At 41.9% G+C, this 20,897-nt stretch overlaps 1 protein-coding gene across 2 annotated transcripts in view; it reads right to left on the bottom strand.

Annotated features, from left to right (window-relative positions):
* The window catches only part of LOC136857615 (polypeptide N-acetylgalactosaminyltransferase 1), a 145,533-nt gene that overhangs the window by 44,826 nt on the left and 79,810 nt on the right, over positions 1 to 20,897 (bottom strand). For both annotated transcript variants that reach the window (XM_067136399.2, XM_067136400.2), the window contains exons 3-4: positions 5,178 to 5,287; positions 4,326 to 4,506 (exon numbers count right to left, since the gene is read on the bottom strand). In XM_067136399.2, coding sequence (XP_066992500.1) covers positions 4,326 to 4,506; positions 5,178 to 5,287 — 291 coding nt within the window. The remainder of the gene's footprint in view (positions 1 to 4,325; positions 4,507 to 5,177; positions 5,288 to 20,897) is intronic.

Raw genomic sequence — 20,897 nt, 5'->3', positions numbered from 1 at the left:
AATAACATCCACAGTATCCCCTACCTGTTATAAGGGGTGACTAAAAGGGGGACCAGGGACTCTCAACTTGGAAGTGTGAGTTGACGGCCATGGTAATCCCTAGCTGAGTCTGGCACTGCTTTCTCTTACTTGTGTCAGGCTCCTCACCTTCATCTTCCCTGGGTCAACTCTTGTTTTTTTTCCAAATCTGTTGTTATTCGATTTTCAAGTCATTCATTTTCACACACTTTGTGGCCCTTCCCTCTCTTTTGATCGCACTTTTAGTTTTCAAAGTGTCAGACCTCTTTCATTTTTCCTTCTGATTACTGTTCATAGAGGGAATCACAGTCCAAGGAGAGGAAATCAAAACCTTGAGATTTGCCGATGATATTGTTATTTTATCTGAGACTGCAGAAGATCTCGAGAAGTTGCTGAATGGTATGGATGAAGTCTTGGGTAAGGAGTACAAGATGAAGATAAATAAGTCCAAAACAAAAGTAATGGAGTGCAGTCGAACGAAGGCAGGTGATGCAGGAAATATTAGATTAGGAAAGGAAGTCTTAAAGGAAGTAGATGAATATTGGCGTATGGCTTGTAGTGCCGGGAGTGTCCGAGGACATGTTCGGCTCGCCAGATGCAGGTCTTTTGATTTGACACCCGTAGGTGACCTGCGCGTCGTGATGAGGATGAAATGATGATGAAGACGACACATACACCCAGCCCCCGTGCCAGCGAAATTAACCAATTAAGGTTAAAATTCCCGACCCTGCCGGGAATCGAACCCGGGACCCCTGTGACCAAAGGCCAGCACGCTAACCATTTAGCCATGGAGCCGGACAGATGAATATTGTTACTTGGGTAGTAAAATAACTAACGATGGCAGAAGTAAGGAGGACATAAAATGCAGACTAGCACAAGCAAGGAAGAGCTTTCTTAAGAAAAGAAATTTGCTCACTTCAAACATCGATATAGGAATTAGAAAGATGTTTTTGAAGACTTTCGTGTGGAGCGTGGCATTGTATGGAAGTGAAACATGGACGATAACTAGCTCAGAAAGAAAGAGAATAGAAGCTTTTGAAATGTGGTGTTACAGAAGAATGCTGAAGGTGAGATGGATAGATCGAATCACGAATGAAGAGATACTGAATCGAATTGGTGAGAGGAGATCGATTTGGCTAAATTTGATGAGAGGAAGGGATAGAATGATAGGACACATCTTAAGACACCCAGGACTTGTTCAGTTGATTTTTGAAGGAAGTGTAGGTGGTAAAAACAGTAGGGGTAGACCAAGGTATGAATATGACAAGCAGATTAGAGCAGATATAAGATGCAATAGTTACATAGAAATGAAAAGGTTAGCACGGCATAGGGTGGCATGGAGGGCTGCATCAAACCAGTCTATGGACCGATGACTCAAACAACACAGAGGATGGTTGCCCAGCTGTACTTCTTCCTAAAACAATCATAAGTACCATCATTCAGCCAAGTCAGGCTCAGAGATAGCAGTCTCAAAGCCTCATTAGTCATGAATATTACTGTTCTTTCAGGATCTTCATGACCAAAATCTTAGCACAAAAACAGTGCTTCACTAAGGGTAACATCATAAGGATGTATGATTTAGAGTTCTTGTGAACCACGAGGCAAAGCTGGTCAGATATGGATTTGCTGCCTATTTACATTTCATAAGAGCATTTGCCTCTCGGGTATTAAAACTGCCACTTCCTCACCACCTCTGACAGAAGCTATTTCTTCTTGAATGATTGCAGCTGGTGATGCATTGGGAGCAGCTTGTGCATGTTGTTTTATGTATGTAATGATCCTCCTATTCCCATCTATTCTGGTGCGTAAGCAATCCCTCTTTTTTGGGACGTCAATGTTATTTAAATCAAATCCGGTGATACAAGTGGCATTAGAGATATCATGGGTGGAGCATCTATAGCGGATCTTCCTCCCATCTCAATTAAGTGCCTCAAGTAGTAATCAAAATTATTAAACCCAAGAATTGTCTCTCCTTTTGCACATGCAAGAGTGTAAGCCATTATGAATTGAAATCTTTAACTGTATGCAACTGAATTACCTAGGTAAAAAATAACTCGCAACAATTCTTTAGACATTTTACTTGACTTCGTTTTACATTAGACATTACCGGTACCAGTACAGTAAATAGTAAAACCACAGACACTTAATTCTTACACATAATTGATACTGCAGTAAATTAGGCATTTTTTAGACACTTATTTCTTAGTCATTTTATTCCTGTAGACCTGTTTCCAATTAGACCTTTATTTGTTACACCTCCGGGCATTTAGACCTGCTATCAGCTGACCTACTATCCTGGAACCCTCCAGACATAACTTTTTATAAATTTGATCTTAACTTTTTTGGTTAGGTTTTTAGATGTTAGAATGACAATTAATTAATTAATTAATTAATTAATTGATTGATTTTTTAAGTTCCGTTTGGGCCTGCTATGGACCACGTGGTTCTTATCTATAGCAGCTTTCTTCTTTGACCAGTACTCCTTCATTTTCGCACTGCGAATGTCTTTTCGCTCCTGAGTCCATTTCACACCTCCTCCCGGACGTACTGTTTTTTCTGTTAGTGAATGGAGAGAGTTTGATGTTCTGATCAATGTTCTCTACCTATTCCTGTCATAAATTTCACTGGGAGCAAAGTCCAATTCTTGAAGGTCTTTTCTGACGAGTCTTGCCCACTTGGCATTAGTTGCTTTCCCTCTAGAGATGATGTGGAAGATTCTGGAGGTGAGCCTCTAATTGTCCATTCTCATGACATAACCACAGAAGGTCAATCTCCTCTTCCTCATAGATGTTGTAATGCTCTCCAATTGTTGGTATAATTTGTTGTTGTGCCTGATTCTGTACCTGCCTTCTTCTTTAATAGGGCCCATGATTTCTCTCAGGATCTTCCTTTCCTTCAGCTCCAGTTTTCTAAGTTGCCCTTTTCTTACCATGTTTAGGCATTCTGAGGCATATAGTACTGACGGTCTCACTACAGTAGTGCAATGCCAGATTTTGAGGTTAAGGGAGAGGGATTTGGATTTGTACATACTCTTACATAGGTAATAGGCGCTTTCCAATTTGATGCATCTGCTGTTCAGGTCCTGATCTTCATTCATGTTTGGGGTTATCCATTCTCCTAGGTATTTGAAGGAGTTAGTCCTTTGTACTGTTTTTGTCCCCCAGTGGGAATGATTTGGGTGCATCTTTGATGTTGGTGATAAACTGTGTTTTGTTGATGGCAATCTTCAGCCCTACTTTAGCTGCTATGTGGTCGAGAGAGGATAGTTGATGGATAGCTTCCTCCACACTGGATCCCAGGAGTGTAAGGTCGTCTGCGAAGGCTAAACAGTTGACTGTTAACTTGTCTTTCTTGTAGCTTATTCTCAATCCAGAGTCATCCTTTAGCATTTTCATCCACTCATGAATTACTTTTTCGAGTAGGCAGTTAAAGAGGATTGGAGGTAGGCCATCCCCTTGTCTAACACCTGTTTTGATCTCAAAGTTCTGGGACAGTTCCCCTTTGAATTTGATTCTGGCTGTAGTGTTGGTAAGAGTTGCTTTCACTAGATTCAAGATTTTCTTATCTAGTCCCAGTTCAGCAAGTGCCTGGAAGAGTGACTCTCTATCTACTGAACCATAGGCCTTCTGAAAGTCAACAAATGTTGCCACATAGGGTGAGGTGCTTAGGTTTTTGTAAGTGATGATGGTTTTGAAGTTCAGGAGTTGTTCGGCGCATGACCTTGACTTGCGAAACCCAGTGTGGCACTCTCCGATGCAGGAGTCTAGTTGAGCCTCTAATCTTGTGAGTAATACTTTGGTGAGTATCTTGTATGTCACTGATACAAGGAAAATCCCCTCTGTAGTGGTTGAGATCTGATTTGTCGCCTTTCTTGTGTAACGGGTGGATGATAGCTGAGGTCTAGTCGCTAGGTAATGCTTCTGTCACCCAGATATTAGATATGATTTCATGGATACTTTGGATTGACTCCTCATCAGCGTATTTCCAGAGCACTGCTATGTTTCCATCCTCGCCCGCTGCTTTGTTACACTTAAATTCTGAAATGGCTTTCTGAATCTCCCCCTTTGTTGGTGGGAGAGAGTGTGACAGTAAAATTTTGAGGTTCAAAATACAGTTTATTTATCTATTTATTTGTGTGTTTGTTTGTTTGTTTGTTTGTTTGTGTGTTTGTTTGTGTGTTTGTTTGTTTGTTTGTTTGTTTGTTTGTTTGTTTGTTTGTTTGTTTGTTTGTTTGTTTGTTTGTTTATGAGCTAAAATATAAGATAGGCTAAATACTAAGAATCATAATTAATTATAAAATAACTTACCTCTTTTTTCGCACATCAGGTAGGGACCGGTTCAATGGAATACGGTCACTTGCCATGAGATTGAAGCGATTTATATGAAAAAGCTGCCGCATTTTGACCAGTTGACTTGGAGGTATCATCACAGGCTGACCATTCTTACCCTCATTTGGCTTGGGGTCGAACATGTTGGAGTTGATCACCTCTAGAAAGAAAAGGCAATTACTTTCCTTCCAGTTCAATATCAAATTAACCCAGCTTGTTTGGGATTTTTTGCAGTAGAGCTAGCAGAGGAATGATTTGAGAAGGTAGCTGTTGTAGCCTTAATTCGAAATAATATGAAACCATGGTAAATTATCATCTTCTGAACGCTTTTCTGAACCTCTGGCCAGGTCTCCACTACATGATCCATATCACATAGCCGAATTATTCAGGTCTTTTTAATGCTATATTTTTTTAATGTCGCACAAACACATTGAAGTTTTTCAGCAGTGGAAGGATGGGTAAGTGCAAGGATTGGGAAGATAGTGGCCTTAATTAAGGTACAGCCCCAACATTTGCCTGGTACAAAAATGGTAAACCACAGAAAACCAACTTCAGGCCTGCCAACGGTGGGATTTGAACCCACTACCTCCCAAATGCAAGATCACAGCTGCGCGACCCTAACCACATGGCCAACTCACTTGGTAATTATTCAGTAAGTGTCAACACTGACATATGGATTATACTGGTGTAGGCTTTCACAGTCGATGTCAACTGGCAAGCTTTGATGCTTTTCCGGGACATTAGGCAGTGTTGACATTTTAAAACACCACCAAAAATATTAGAATTTAGCTTTTCCTACATAAATCAAAGACCTCTGCAAAAGAGACTCACCATCTGTTAGATTGGGCATATTTGCAGCACTGGCAGGATCTCCCATATAGTGCCCAACTACCACACGAATTCCCTTGTGATCAACATACTCCCTTTGCTCGCCTGCAGATCTGTAACAGTAGTGAGTGACTTGTGAAGTAAGTTCATCTTATGAGTGAATAATGAATTATACTATGTTAAATGTTTTAATATTGCATATATCCTGGAAAAGAAAACATATTTTCCTGAGTACAAGTGGTAACAAAATTTAAAACATTTAAGCTCCTTATAGGCCTTTTCAATTGTGAAATTACCAACGTTACACCCCAGTGTAGCAGTGGCCTAACGCCTAAAGAACTTAAATGTTTTTAACATTTGCAATTGATGAAATTAAATTATGGTTCCTTCTATGAACTTCATTTCTGATTAAAGAAAATTATTTAAAATGTGAGGAAAATAACTTATTATCTCACTTTTTGTACCACATATTGTTTTGAATATCTTTTACCATCACAGTTTCTTCATGCACTCTGTAAATAAAATGAAAGTTTATTCATAGTCTAATAAATAAGATCTTTATTTATTTTTTGCTAGTGGTTAAATGTCACGTTAACACATCAAAGGTTTTCGGTGATGCAAAGATGAGAAAGGGCTAAGACTGTAGCCTTAATTACAGTCTCAGAATTTTGTTCATTCATTGCCTGGTGTGAAAATGGAAAACCACTGAAAACCATCTTCAGTGCTGTCAACAATGGAATTCATTCCAGTCTCCCCGAATTTAAACTCGCACTTATGCACCTCAAACCACATGACCAACTCTCATTGTAGATGTGTTTCAACCCCATTATTAGCACATAAAAATGTGTTTAATGACCCTTTAATGTACATAATGTTAATGCATAAGAATAACAGGATTTTGCCCTGATGGGGATTCTTTAGTATGCTGGTAAAAACAAAGCAAAGTCATCTCCGTACAGGCCACGAAGGGCCTTGAAATGTTGGAAAGTAAAGGCTTCCACTATCCACAACCTCAGCTCTAGGTGGGGTAGAGTGGTTACCTCTATGCCCAGCCACTTTTGCCCCGAGGAATAACCTGGTACTCATTTTTGGTGTAGGTTGAGTGCCCCTCAGGGCCATGTGCACCTCCAGAAGTGGAATATCCTGGTAAAACAATCTTAAATATCAACTGACATTGTGATCTTGAACCCACAACTTTGGCTCCAAGAGGCTAGTTATAAACCACTAGTTGTGACACCCATCCTTCACAGATGAGTTTTGATACAATTACAGCACTAATAGTATCTTCCAGAGATGACTGGCAGCAGAAGAAAAGAGCACATGCTGATCAATAATAGTCATTCAGTGCAATGTTATTGTTAACAATCCATGCGAACATTACAGGAAGCTTGCATATATGAACATAGGTGGCAAAATGCGTGTAGGAAGTTATTTTCTAAAACACTTCTTAAACGATACTACTGATCAAAAATGCATGTAACAGCATATATAATTGACTGTCATTAAATTTTCTCGCTTACTGTATGGTATGTTTTCATAAGATCTTGAATATTGCTGTTGATGAAAAGTAAAAATCAGTATGCATAAAAGAGCTTATTATGTATTATTTACTGAAGATTATGGTATACTTTTGAAACGACGACTAACAATGGCAACCAGGGGTGCATGGGTTGGCAGCCATCTTGCCTTCATCTTTCCTATCAGACCTTCCTTGGTCAACTCTTATTCTTTGCCAATCCTAACAGTATTAGGTTTGCGAACCTACTGAGTCTTTTATTTTCATGTTCTTCAAGGCTCTTTCCCTCCTTTTGCCGACATCTTCATTGAAGTGGCAGACATCTTTCACATTCCCTGTGATTAATGTTAATAGAGGATGGTTGCCCAGCTGTACTTCCTCTTAAAATAGTAATCATCACCATCACCACTCTGGCATTGCTCCCAATTACTTGTGTCACGTTCCTCACCTTCATATTTACTGCCTGACCACCCTTGGTTGTCTTGGTCTTTTCTAAACCCGGTGGTATTAAGTGTCAGGGCCTAGGAAGACTTTCATTTTCATGTGTAGCTCTTCCCCTCTCTTTTGTTGATAGCTTCATTTTTTTAGTATCAGACCTCTTCCATTTTCCTATTGTAAGAAGCGATTAAAAAGGGCCCCAGGGGCTCTTAACTTGGGGGCGTGGGTTGGTGACCATGGAGCCCTTAGCTGAGTTCTGACATTGCTTCCACTTACTTGTGCCAGGCTCCTCACTTTCATCTATCCTACCCGACCTCCCTTGGTCAATTATTGCGCTTCTCCGACCCCAATGGTGTTAGAGCATTCGAGGCCTTCATGGCCCTTGTCTGCTATGGCCGATACCTTCATTTTTCAAAGTATCGGATCCCTTGCATACTTTCCCTTTAATTAGTTTTAATAGGGGATGGTTCCCCAGTTTTACTTCCTTTTAAAATAATAATCACCACCACTTCACTTGGTCAACACTTGTCCTTTTCTGACCCCAACGATATTGGGTTTGCGAGGCCTAAGAATTCTTTCATGTTCACGCCCTTCTTTTCCGGATATCGTTATCTTCGATGTGTCCGATCTCTTCCCTTTTCTTTCTTGATTAGTGTTAATAGAGGGTGGTTACCCAATTGTAGCCTACTTCCTCTTAAAACATTAGTGTTCATAGAGGATGGTTGGCCAGTTGTAGCCAAGTTCCTCTTAAAACAATCTTCGCCAACACCGCCTTTCTATTTGGGTTAGAATTACTGTAAGAGGGAATGGTTTCCAACTCATCTTTCGCCTTAGGTGCATCATTTGAATGTGTGCTATCCGACCTCAACTGCTTAACTTTTGCTTTCTTCTAAATGGGCTGAATTACAATACATTTTGCGATACCTAGGAATTCTTCTGTTTGTGTGTCTTTCGTGGCCCTTTCTTATCTTTAATCTTACTTCTTTCAAAGGTCAAAGCTCCTTCTTATATAATTAGCCTTAAGAGAATAGTTTAGCTTGTTGCGTTTCCCTGTAAAAGAACCCTATGAGTGAGGACGGTAGAGTAACATCCACGGTATCCCCTGCCTGTCGTAAGAGCGACTAAAAGGGGCCCCAGGGGCTCCGACCTTTGGAGCGTGGGTTGGCGATTACGGGGCCCTTACCTGAGTCCTGGCATTGCTTCCACTTACGTGACCCGTGCTCCTCACTTTCATATATCCTATCCGACCTCCCTTGGTCAACTCTTGTTCCTTTTCGACCCCGACGGTAGGCTATTCGGTTTTCGAGGCCTAGGGAGTCTTTCATTTTCACGCCCTTGTCTTTCTTTGGCCGATAGCTTCATTTTTCGAAGTGTCGAATCCCTTATATTTATTCCCTCTGATTAGTGTTATACAGAGTATGGTTGCCTAGTTGTACTTCCTCTTAAAACAATAATCACCATTATCACCACCACTTTCCCTGTAAAATAATTATCACGATCACTGTTCATCACTGATAACAGTAGACAAGTTTTAATGCCCACATTCAGTAGTACTCTACGTTTCGCTTCCGCTGAAACCTGAAAGGACAACGAGAGTAAAGTTTTTCAACATTTCTGTGCCATTGCATCAACATACTCCAGATCCATATATTAAAGGACCGGGGATGCTGCAGGTTCCGCTCTAGCACCCAAGCCTATTAACGGTGCCGAACGGATTTTCAGTTCGTGGTCACACTTCCAGACACGTCCTTCCTGTTAGAGAGCTTCACTAAAATACCATGTTACACTATCTGAAGGTGAGCCAAAGTTGTATAAAGTCCACTTAGACTAATGGCTTAACGTCGCACTGACATCGAAGGTTTCCGGCGACGCAAATATGCGAAAGGGCTAGGATTGGGAAAGTAGTGGCCGTGCCCTTAATTGAATCGGTCATTTGGAAAAGGGCACATGTCCACAAAAGTAAATACAGTGTCTCTTTTCAATCAACCTGTAGGATTTAGAAATCAGAAAATTACGAAAATAACTCAAACAATGCACATACATCGTTTAGATAAATAAAATCAGTACCGGTATACCGGTAATTCATTACATCTTATAACTTAAGCCTGTTATATTTTTCACTATATTATGGTGAATGCATATACGGTGACTAGTAATGGCCTTTTACTCCCAAAATACGGATTTCAGATTCCACTCATAAAGGGCAAAAAAATCAGATTTTGTTTTCTGAACTGATAATCCGTTTACCATCCAGGGATGTTTTTTCCTCGGACTCAGCGAGGAATCCCACCTTTACCGCCTCAAGGACAGTGTCCTGGAGCGCGAGACTTTGGGCCGGGGGATACAACCGGGGAGAAGGACCAATACCTCGCCGAGGCGGCCTCACCTTCTATACTGAATATGGGCTTTATGAGGGGATGGGAAGGTTGGACGGGATATACAAGGAAGAGGGAAGGAAGCGGCAGTGGCCTTAAGTTAGGTATCATCCCAGCATTTTCCTGGGGGACAAGCGGGGAAACCACGGGAAACCACTTTCAGGGTGGCTGAGGAGGGAATCGAACCCACCCACCCCCCTCTTCTCAGCTGACCTCCCGAGCCTGAGTGGACCTCATTCCAGCCCTCGTACCATTTTTGAAATTTCTTGGAGGAGCAGGGAATCGAACCCGGGCCTCCGGCGGTGGCAGCTAATCACGCTAACCACTACACGACAGAGACGGACCTTTTTAATTTTGCGGTTAATTATATTTTAACATTACAATGTCTCCTGTAGGATTTAGAAATCAGAAAGTTACGAAAAGAACCCTAATAATGCACATAAATCGTTTTGATAAAGAGTTCATTACGTCTTATAAGATAAGCATTCACTACATTTTATGTCCACCTCCGCAGCGTAACGGTTAGTGTTATTTAGCTGCCATCCTCGGGGACCCGGGTTAGATTCCCGTTACTGCCAGAAATTTAAGAATGGCAGGAGAGCTGATTTGTTGGTAAAATGGTACATGCAGCTCACCTCAACTGGGAGTGTGCCTGAAATGAGCTGTAGCACCTCGGGATGAGGACACGAGTTTCTTTATTTACTGCATTTTATTTTACCTCTTTGAGAATTAACCTACAAGAATTATAATTAATAGACTATAGTCACTGACTGTGTATATACACTGACTGACAGTGACAATGCAACACCAAGGAGGAGTGGTTCGAAAGGGATGAAAGTTGGGGAAAAACAGAGACGGCACGGACGAATAATTGATGTTTATTTCAAACCGATATGCAGGTTACACAATGCGCACGGCATCGACTCAGTAGGATGTAGGACCACCGCGAGCGGCGATGCACGCAGAAACACGTCGAGGTACAGAGTCAATAAGAGTGCGGATGGTGTCCTGAGGAATGGTTTTCCATTCTCTGTCAACCATTTGCCACAGTTGGTCGTCCGTACGAGGCTGGGGCAGAGTTTGCAAACGGCGTCCAATGAGATCCCACACGTGTTCGATTGGTGAGAGATCCGGAGAGTACGCTGGCCACGGAAGCATCTGTACACCTCGTAGAGCCTGTTGGGAGATGCGAGCAGTGTGTGGGCGGGCATTATCCTGCTGAAACAGAGCATTGGGCAGCCCCTGAAGGTACGGGAGTGCCACCGGCCGCAGCACATGCTGCACGTAGCGGTGGGCATTTAACGTGCCTTGAATACGCACTAGAGGTGACGTGGAATCATACGCAATAGCGCCCCAAACCATGATGCCGCGTTGTCTAGCGGTAGGGCGCTCCACAGTTACTGCCGGATTTGACCTTTCTCCACGCCGACGCCACACTCATCTGCGGTGACTATCACTGACAGAACAGAAGCGTGACTCATCGGAGAACACGACGTTCCGCCATTCCCTCATCCAAGTCGCTCTAGCCCGGCACCATGCCAGGCGTGCACGTCTATGCTGTGGAGTCAATGGTAGTCTTCTGAGCGGACGCCGGGAGTGCAGGCCTCCTTCAACCAATCGACGGGAAATTGTTCTGGTCGATATTGGAACAGCCAGGGTGTCTTGCACATGCTGAAGAATGGCGGTTGACGTGGCGTGCGGGGCCGCCACCGCTTGGCGGCGGATGCGCCGATCCTCGCGTGCTGACGTCACTCGGGCTGCGCCTGGACCCCTCGCACGTGCCACATGTCCCTGCGCCAACCATCTTCGCCACAGGCGCTGCACCGTGGACACATCCCTATGGGTATCGGCTGCGATTTGACGAAGCGACCAACCTGCCCTTCTCAGCCCGATCACCATACCCCTCGTAAAGTCGTCTGTCTGCTGGAAATGCCTCCGTTGACGGCGGCCTGGCATTCTTAGCTATACACGTGTCCTGTGGCACACGACAACACGTTCTACAATGACTGTCGGCTGAGAAAGCACGGTACGAAGTGGGCCATTCGCCAACGCCGTGTCCCATTTATCGTTCGCTACGTGCGCAGCACAGCGGCGCATTTCACATCATGAACATACCTCAGTGACGTCAGTCTACCCTGCAATTGGCATAAAGTTCGGACCACTCCTTCTTGGTGTTGCATTTGCTCTGTCAGTCAGTGTATATATATTGCTAGTGACTTTACGTCGCACCGACACAGATAGGTCTTATGGCGACAATGGGATAGGAGAGGCCTGGGAGTTGAAAGGAAGCGGCCGTGGCCTTAATTAAGGTACAGCCCCAGCATTTGCCTGGTGTGAAAATGGGAAACCACGGAAAACCATCTTCAGGGCTGCCGACAGTGGGATTCGAACCCACTATCTCCCGGATGCAAGCTCACAGCCACGTGCCCCTAACCGCACGGCCAACTTGCCCGGTGACTGTATATAATGAGGATAAGAAAAAGCGAGAACTTTTAATAGCTTCTCTGTAAAAGGCTCAGAATGCTTCTACTTGCAGTGCTTCCTGCTCAGTAGTTGGTTGTTCTCAATGTCACTGAAGAAACTGATATGTTCGTCACCAATATACTGTATGAATTTCCGTATATCGGTGATCAATATTAATGGGAAGTTGTTCATTATAGGCTTGAAAGACGAGTAGTGTCGGTAAAGCGGGAAGAAGTCCAGTCGGCTTAGACAAAGCAGGTGTTTCTGACATTTCTGCAAGGCTGGTGATCCACTTAGACACTGTTACAACTCCGTACAGGAAAGGGCTAGGAAGTGGAAGGAATCGGCCGTGGCCTTAATTAAGGTACAGCCCCGGCATTTGCCTGGCGTGAAAATGGGAAACCACGGAAAACCATCTTCAGGGCTGCCGACAGTGGGGCTCGAACCCACTATCTCCTGATTACTGGATACTGGCCGCACTTAAGCGACCGCCGTTTATATTTCAGCTACATGAATATGAGAAAACATGCATTTGAAAACAAAAGTGGACATGTGCCCTTTTCCAAATGACCGATTCAATTAAGGTAGGCCTACAGCCCCAGCGATTGGTGTTAACAGAAGATCGTTGCCCAGTTTTACTTCTCCTTCAAACAATAATCATTACCACTATCAATTCCAACGTTCCGTTTTATTCTCTTAGATAGTAGAAAATACCATTCTCTATCGTGACCTATTTCTGAGTTTAATTGATTTTGTCTGGTAAACCAATGCATCACCAGAGATCTTTTGCATGTCCACTTCGTACAACAAAGAGTGTTGCATGGAATTCTTTCTTCCCTTCACAATAATAGCCGAAAGAGTTGAATCCGCACCGTAATAATATTTGGGTACGGAAGCCGACACCATATCACTGCTCCACAAAAGGATGATGACGATGAAGCTTGTTTTTTGTTTTTTTATTTACGTCGCGCCGACACAGATAGGTCTTATGGCGACGATGGGACAGGGAAGGGTTGGGAGTGGTAAGGAAATGGCCGTGGCCTTAATTAAGGTACATCCCCAGCATTTGCCTGGTGTGAAAATGGGAAACCACGGAAAACCATTTTCAGGGCTGCCGACGGTGGGATTCGAACCTACTATCTCCGGAATACTGGATACTGGCCGCAATTACGCGACTGCTCGGTAGGCTTGTTGTTTAAAGGGACATAACAGCTAAGGTCATCGGCCTCTAAAGTTGCGATGAAGGCTGTAAGATACACTTTCATCTCAATTATATTTTCACTAGCTGTTACCCGCGGCTTCGCTCCCGTGGATTTTATAATTTGATAAAAGTAACCGTTTCTCGGTACTGCACTAAGACATCATCCGAAAATCCCTAGAGTACAAAATCTCACCGAAAAATTGAGTTCCATTTACCCCAGAAATTCTCTGTAAAGCACGTTTGTGGTATTGCATTTTGAGGCTAAAATGACCGGGCTACTGGCAGAGCTAACTCTCGAAAAAGCGAGAACTCCTTCTTCACTTCTTTCCACCTCCCTCCCCCCGCCCAATAAAGTGGAGTTTTCGAAAACGAAAAGGACATGCTCGTTTATTTTTAAAGGAGATTCCAAATACTAATTTTCACGTCTGTAACATGCTAAGTTTATGAGACACACTCATTTTAAATTTGACCCAATTTTTCAATTCTTTTCGCATCCTGAAGTGGATTTTTCGAAAGAAACAAAAAAGAAAATATACGTGTTTCTTTATTTTTAAAGGAGATTCCAAGTACAAATTTTCACGTCTATAACATTTTAAGTTTTTGAGATGTAGGTCTACTCATTTTAAAAAAATGCCCGATTTTTCATTTCTTTTAACCTCATTTAAGTGGATTTTCCGAAAACAAAAAATGCGCGTTTCTTTAAAAGATATTCCAAATACCCATCTTTACGCCTGTAACGTGTTAAATTTATAAGATATGCTCATTTTTTAAAATCACCCCCTACCTACCTTAAATTTTCCGGAAACAAAAAAACACGTGTTTAATTTTAAAGCAGATTCCAAGTACCAATTTTCACGCCTGTAACATCTTCAGTTTTTGAGATATAAGTATCCTCATAAAAAAAGGATCAATTCCCCTTCTCATAATTTTACCACCCTTAAGTGGGTTTTCGATAACAAAATACGTCTTCATTTGTTTTTAAAGGAGATTCCAAATACCAATTTTCACGTCTTTGAACTGTTCAGTTTTTGAGATATAGATATACTCATTTTAAAAATTCATCCCCTTAGCGACGGAATATCCAAAAATCTTTCCTTAATGAGCACCTACACTATGTGTAAATGTATCCCCAAAATTTCATTTCTTTATGTCCAGTAGTTTTAGCTCGGCGATGATGAATCAGTCAGTCAGGACATGTTATTTTATAGGCCTATATATCGATTGCTGGTTTTCGTTGCTTGAAATGCGCTATTCTCACAATGTTAAATCGTGCAATACGTAAGAAAAATTTCTCAAATCCATAGTTAACCATTTAACACTTTTACAGGTTCTACGTGCATAGACCCTATCTTGGCTTGAAACTGAAATAACTGATTTCCAAAAAATATAGGCCTATTTGTCATTTTTCTGAATAACTTCTTTTTCTAACACTTTTCCCAAAGCCTGATCGGGACGAAGGATCGAATTGTGTTGCGCATTTGGACTTGGTTCTGTTTTGCGGCCGGATGCCTTTCCTGCCGCCAACCCTACGTGGAGGATGCACTCACTATTGCGTGTTTCTGTGGTGGTATTGGTAGTGTAAAGTGGTTTGTCTATGTGAAAAGGAGAGTGTTGGGAGAAACACAAACACCAACTTCCCAAGTCAGAGGAATGAATCATACGCGATTTAAAACCCGACCCGAACGGGAATCGAACCCAGTACCCTCTGAAGCGAAGGCTTCGACGCTGACCAGCCAAGGAGCCAGATTTCTTTATATGAATACCTAATTTTGAAATATGATTTTTCAGGTTTTTATCTGATAAAATCACTATGATTTATCATTAAAATAACAATTATCATAATTATGCACGACAACAATATAAAGATATTAGAAAGTTCAAAAAGATTTAAATAAGGCTGAGACAATGTTCCTCAAAAATATTTTTAAAAATCATTGATTGGACTATGACCGTTTGTCACAGACCTAGTGCATGGATCATAATTATGTCTTGTTTTACAAACAACTACTTAGAATACTTCCAGATGAGATATTGACTTAATTATGTCTTGTTTTAAAAAACTAATTAAAATTCTTCCGGATGAGATATTGACATATGTCGTGGTTTACAAATAACTAATGAGAATACATCCACATGAGATGTTGACATAATGTATGCACTATTTACAAAGGGAATGGTCGTCTTTCTTCTTCTTTATGTCAGCTTTTTCCCACGTCACGTAGGTTGACGTTGCTTTGGTGGATTCTTCTATTCCATAAATGTCTACCAAACGCTTCTTCCCTCTCCCAACATTTTTCTCTTAGATTTCCTTCCACCTTGTCTTTCCATCTCATTTTCGTTCTTCTTCTCTTCCTTGACCCTTCAATTTCCAGATTTCCAACCATTTTCCACTAATTTCCAGATTTCCATCCCTTTCCCCACTTAGTCCTCCCCCTTTCTCTGTACATGTGTACATGTCCATACCACCTTAGCCTACTTTCTTTGACCTTATTTCCTATGGGTCCCACTTTCACTGAACCCTTGGTGTAATCATTCCTTATTCTACCCTTTCTTGTAACTCCACTCATCCATCTTAACATTCTCATTTCTACCACTTCAATCTTTCTTTCTTGGGCTTTCTGATAGGCCTACTTTCTGTACCATAAAGAATCGCAGGTCTCACCACAGATTTGTGGAGCTTCCCTTTCATCCTGCAACTGACCTTCTTATCACACAGCAGCCAACTCCCCTCAATTTCTTCCAGTTCATCCATCCATGATTTACCCTCTGCTGTATTTCAGCCTCAAGTCCTCTATCACTTTGTACGTATGAACCCAGATATTTAAACTTCCTGACCAATTGTATTTCTTCTATTATTATTCTTATTCTTGCAGGTTAATACACTGTATAGATAGATTTTGTGCTTCCTTCGTGCTTCCTATATTGTTTTCACCCTGCTGATTCTCATTCCTCTTTCTTTTCAGAGCTTTCCTCCACTCTTCAAGCAAAATTATAACAATATTTTTTAAACAAACTTCGGTGTTCCGTTTTCCTCTAAGTAATTCTACACACCAGCCAACAAACTTTTCACAAAATACCCAATATCTCTACGAATACGGAAGGGATTTTCTATAATTTAACCCAGATGTACACTCAACGTCACAAAAATTGGCCGTCGCAGAAGATGACTGAAGACGACTTCCTTTCAAAATCCTCTTTGATCCCCCTGTGTCTGGGGGCTGTAAAATAACATCCACTGTGTCCCCTGCCTGTCGTAAGAGCCAACTCTTAACTTGGGAGTGAGGGTTGGCGTCCACGGGGTCCTCATCTGAATCCTGCATTGCTTTCACTTACTTGTGCAAGGCTCCCCACTTTCATCTACAGGATCCGACCTCCCCTGGTCAACTCCTGTTCTTATTCCGACTCTGACGGTAAAAGGTGTCGAGGCCTCAGGGAGTCTCCTATTCAAGCCCTTCGTGGCCCTTCTTTTTCCTTTGCTGATATTTTCATTATACGAAGATTCGTATATCTTCTTTGTTTCTTCTCTGATTAGTGTTAATAGGGGATGGTTGCCTAGTTGTACTTCTTAAAACAATAATCGCCACCTTCACCCTTTCTGGTTATTTGCCCCCTTTAAAGTACAACATTCACTATTATCCTCCTCCGCTCGTACTAGGGAGGGTGTCCCTTAAAGTGAACTAAATAGAAAAGCCCGGTATTGCAATTGGCCAAAAAAGGAAATAAACAGCAATATCCTACACCTAAATCATTGCTCTTCAACTCGAGGGCAAAAATTAGATGAATGTAAATATTTTGCATTAATAACGGATTGTTTACTCGTGTCATTTCTACATTATGTTACGTTCTCAAGGTTACTTGAAGGAATCGACCACAGCGAGACCAATAAAATGCAGCCAATCTTCATGATGCAGCGAAACATGTTCAAGGCGTATCCAACTACACACACACACAGATTAATCGTTTAGTATTTACTTTAATTAGACATTAGTGCCAAAGATCATAATTAACTGAACAGTGCATTAGGTGCAATCAAGTCACATACGAAATATAAACAACTAGCTGTTACCCACGGCTTCGATCGCGAGGATTTGGTAAGTTGATAAAAATTAATTGTTCCTCGGCACTGCACTAAGATATTATCTGAAAATCCCTAAAGTATAAAAACTCACCGAAAAAGTGCATTTCATTTACCCCAGAACCTCTGTTTAAACCACGTTTGTGGCATTGCCTTTTGGGGCTAAGATGACCAGGCTACTGGTAGAGCTAACTCTGAAACATGCGACATGGAACTCTACATGTGAGAAACAGTCCTCTTTTAAGTAAGAAAAGGGGGAGGTGGGGTCTTTATTTCTAAAGGAGATTCCAAATACCGATTTTCACGTCTGTAACATCTTAGTTTTTGAAATATAAGTATTCTCATAAAGAGAATTCAATTCCTTCACTTATTTTCGATCTCCAGCTTAAGTTGATTTTCCGAAAACAAAAAGTAGATTACAAATACCAATTTTCACATCTGTAACATGCTAAGTTTATGAGATATACTGTAGATATACTCATTTTAAAAACTTCCCCTCTTCTTGGCTAAGTGGCCAGCGTTGAGGCCTTCGGTTCACAGGGTTCCGTGTTCGATTCCGGGCTGGGTCGGGGATTTTAATCGCGTATGGTTAACTCATTTGGCTCGGGGACAGGTTGTTTGTGTTTGTCCCAACACTCTCCTCTTCATACTCACTCAACACACCACATTACCAACCACAACAGGAACACGCAATAGTTGGCGTCAGGAAGGGCATCCAGCGGTAAAACAGGGTCAAATCCACATGTGCGACACAGTTCGCACCCACGACCTCACATGTGTGGGAAAAGAAGAAGATACCGTACTGGCGCAGTCAACTCGTACAGAAACGGCCTTCGTGGCCTCCCCTTTCTTTTGCTACTCTCATTCTTCCTAGGGCCGTACCTCTTCTAATTTCCGCCTCTAATTAGAATTAAGAGAGCATGTACTACTTCTAAAAACGATAACCACCACCACCTGTCAACTCCTGTTCTCTTTCAGTTCTAAGTGGCCTAGGGAGAATTTAAATTTTCCTTCATTTCATGCCTTTCTTGTTATATCGGCGCTGCTTTTCTCTTCGCTGGATAAAATTGCTCCCACTTATCCTCTGATTAGTGTTATATGAGGCTAAGTCCTACTGTTTCTCCAGTTCAACAGCTGTAACTTTATTATCATTACACTTTTTTCCCAGATCGACAATAGCGTGTTGCCGTAGAATTCCCAGCCTTCAGATGAGAAGTTATTTATGAGCATTGGTACAACGTCCCCGTTTCGTGTCACTGATTTTTCAGGAAGAGGAGAAAGATGTGGGAATTGTGGTGTATTAACTAATTACATCTTCTGTAACACCGCATATCTAGTTTTTGGTACCGCTGTTGGTGGGTACGGTAGAATTTATCCACGGTATCCCCCTGCCTGTCGTAAGAGGCGACTGAAAGGAGACCGAGGGCTTTTACCCCCTGTGGGTGGGATCGGAGCTCTGTAGGCAGAGTGGCTGTGACCTGAGCCCAAGCTGGCGGATTCGATACCGGCTCAGTGCGGAATGTTTGAAGGTACTCAAATATGTCAGCGTCGGTGGATTTACTCTTAGGGGACAAAATTTCGTCCGTGTTATAAAACATTGGTATATTATTATTATTATTATTATTATTATTATTATTATTATTATTATTATTATTATTATTATTATTATTATTATTATTATTATTATTATTATGTGCGTATCGACCCAATGGATCACGTAAAGCTCTAACGATTCTGTTTTCTGAGTTGCCAAACAGCTCGCATCCTTTCTCCGTGGATCCTTTTTCGTTCTTCTGTCCACTTTGCTCCAGTCTTCTTTTTCTCTTCGTTCTCTGGTTGCACTTTCCATCCATTAATTTTTTTTTTCCTATAAAGGTTTCTGTCCGCGATGTCATTTGAGTTCATCTGGGATTTTTCCAGATCCTTCTTCACTTCCAGTACCCATGGAATATTTTTTTGATGTAGGTGAGAATCTTGTGTGTCAGTCTACTTGCCGGCAGTCTGCGGACGTGCCCATGACATTTCAGGCGTCTTTTGCGGATGTCTGCTGCAATGTTGGAAAGCTCTTCTGTCACTTTGCGTGACCTCAGTCTATATCCATCTTCTGTTTTTCGGGGGCCGAGAATTTTCCTCAGGATTCTTCTTTCTTCTTTTAAAATGTTTTAAATGTTTATTATTATTATTATTATTATTATTATTATTATTATTATTATTATTATTATTATTATTATTATTATTATTATTATTGTTGTTGTTGTTGTTACTGGATCATTGGCATTCTTCCAATGTTTTCGTCTGGTCAGTGTTAAGAGGAGAGAGTTACCTAAGTGAACCACACCCCTTAAAACAATAAGTATGACCCTATCTCCATCACCACGCTACCTACATCATCACCAGTTGCTAGCTATCAGAACCCTACCTGAGTATGCACTGATTCCACTTACTTGCGCCAATCACCTCATTTTCATCTTTCATATCTGACCTCCCTTGCATGCCTTTGAGACAGGTTCTGAATTCTAGTACTTGTTTGCAGTCGAAGTATAAAACATTGGTATATCATTTCGATAACTGTGGGATTTCAGTCTACTAGATGCTCGTGTCTGGACCTCCACAGTTGGTACCCCATACAGTCATCTAACCAGTCAGTTTGATTTCTCTGTCTTTGTTTATCATTATGATGTCAATTTATTCCTGGGACTCGTCGTTGATAACCCCTTATCCCCAATTATATATATCAGCTATGTAGCGTTTTCATTGAATTAAACGAGCGCACTTTGCTCTTTGGTACAGTTTGAAGCCAATATGTATGTTTTTACACTTTTTCTTAATAAACTCTGATGTGCATGTTGACGATAAAATAAGTAATGCTGCACATGCCGGTGATCATGAGCCAATGCTACTAGCCCCAGGGGCTCTCAACTCGGGAGCGCATTGTTTGCGACCAAGGGGCCCCTAGCTGAGTCCTGGCATTTCTTCCACTTGGGTCAGACTCTTCACTTTTGTCCATCCTATCTGACCTCCCTTGTTCAACTTTCGTTCTTTTCCGACCCTGACGCTATTAGAGCATTCGAGGTCCAGGGAGTCTTTCATTTTCATGCCCTTAGTGGCCCTTGTCTTTCTTTGGCCGATATCTTCATTTTTTGAAGTGTCGAATCCCTTCCGTTTTATCAGCGTATTAGCCTTCGGTTCAGAGGGTCCTGGGTTCGATTCCCGGCCGGGTCGGGGATTTTAACCTTGGTTAATTCCAATGGCACGGGGGGCTGGGTGTATGTGTTGTCTTCATCATCATTTCATCCTCATCACGACGCGCAGGTCGCCTACGGGAGTCAAATAGAAAGACCTGCATCTGGCGAGCCGAACCCGTCTTGGGATATCCCGGCACTAAAAGCCATACGACATTTCATTTTCCTTCCGTTTTCTCTCTCTGATGAGTGTAATATAGAGGAAAGATGGTTACCTAGTTGTACCTCCACCTAAAACAACAATCACCACCACCAATGTTACTAGTACTGAAATAAAGTCACACTACCCTACCTACAAACGTCGTCTACCAAGCGAACGCTACTCAGCCTTAAGGGCTGCAGATCACTATTGACACATGGTCAGCGGAACGATTCGTCTTGGTCGTCATTGTTGACTTTCTAGACTGGAGCTA

The sequence above is a fragment of the Anabrus simplex genome, chromosome 1 (genome assembly GCF_040414725.1).
Source record: "Anabrus simplex isolate iqAnaSimp1 chromosome 1, ASM4041472v1, whole genome shotgun sequence".
NCBI classification, from domain to species: Eukaryota; Metazoa; Arthropoda; class Insecta; order Orthoptera; family Tettigoniidae; genus Anabrus; species Anabrus simplex.
Note: the sequence above shows the minus strand (reverse complement) of the source record. Positions and strands in the feature narration are given on the sequence as shown.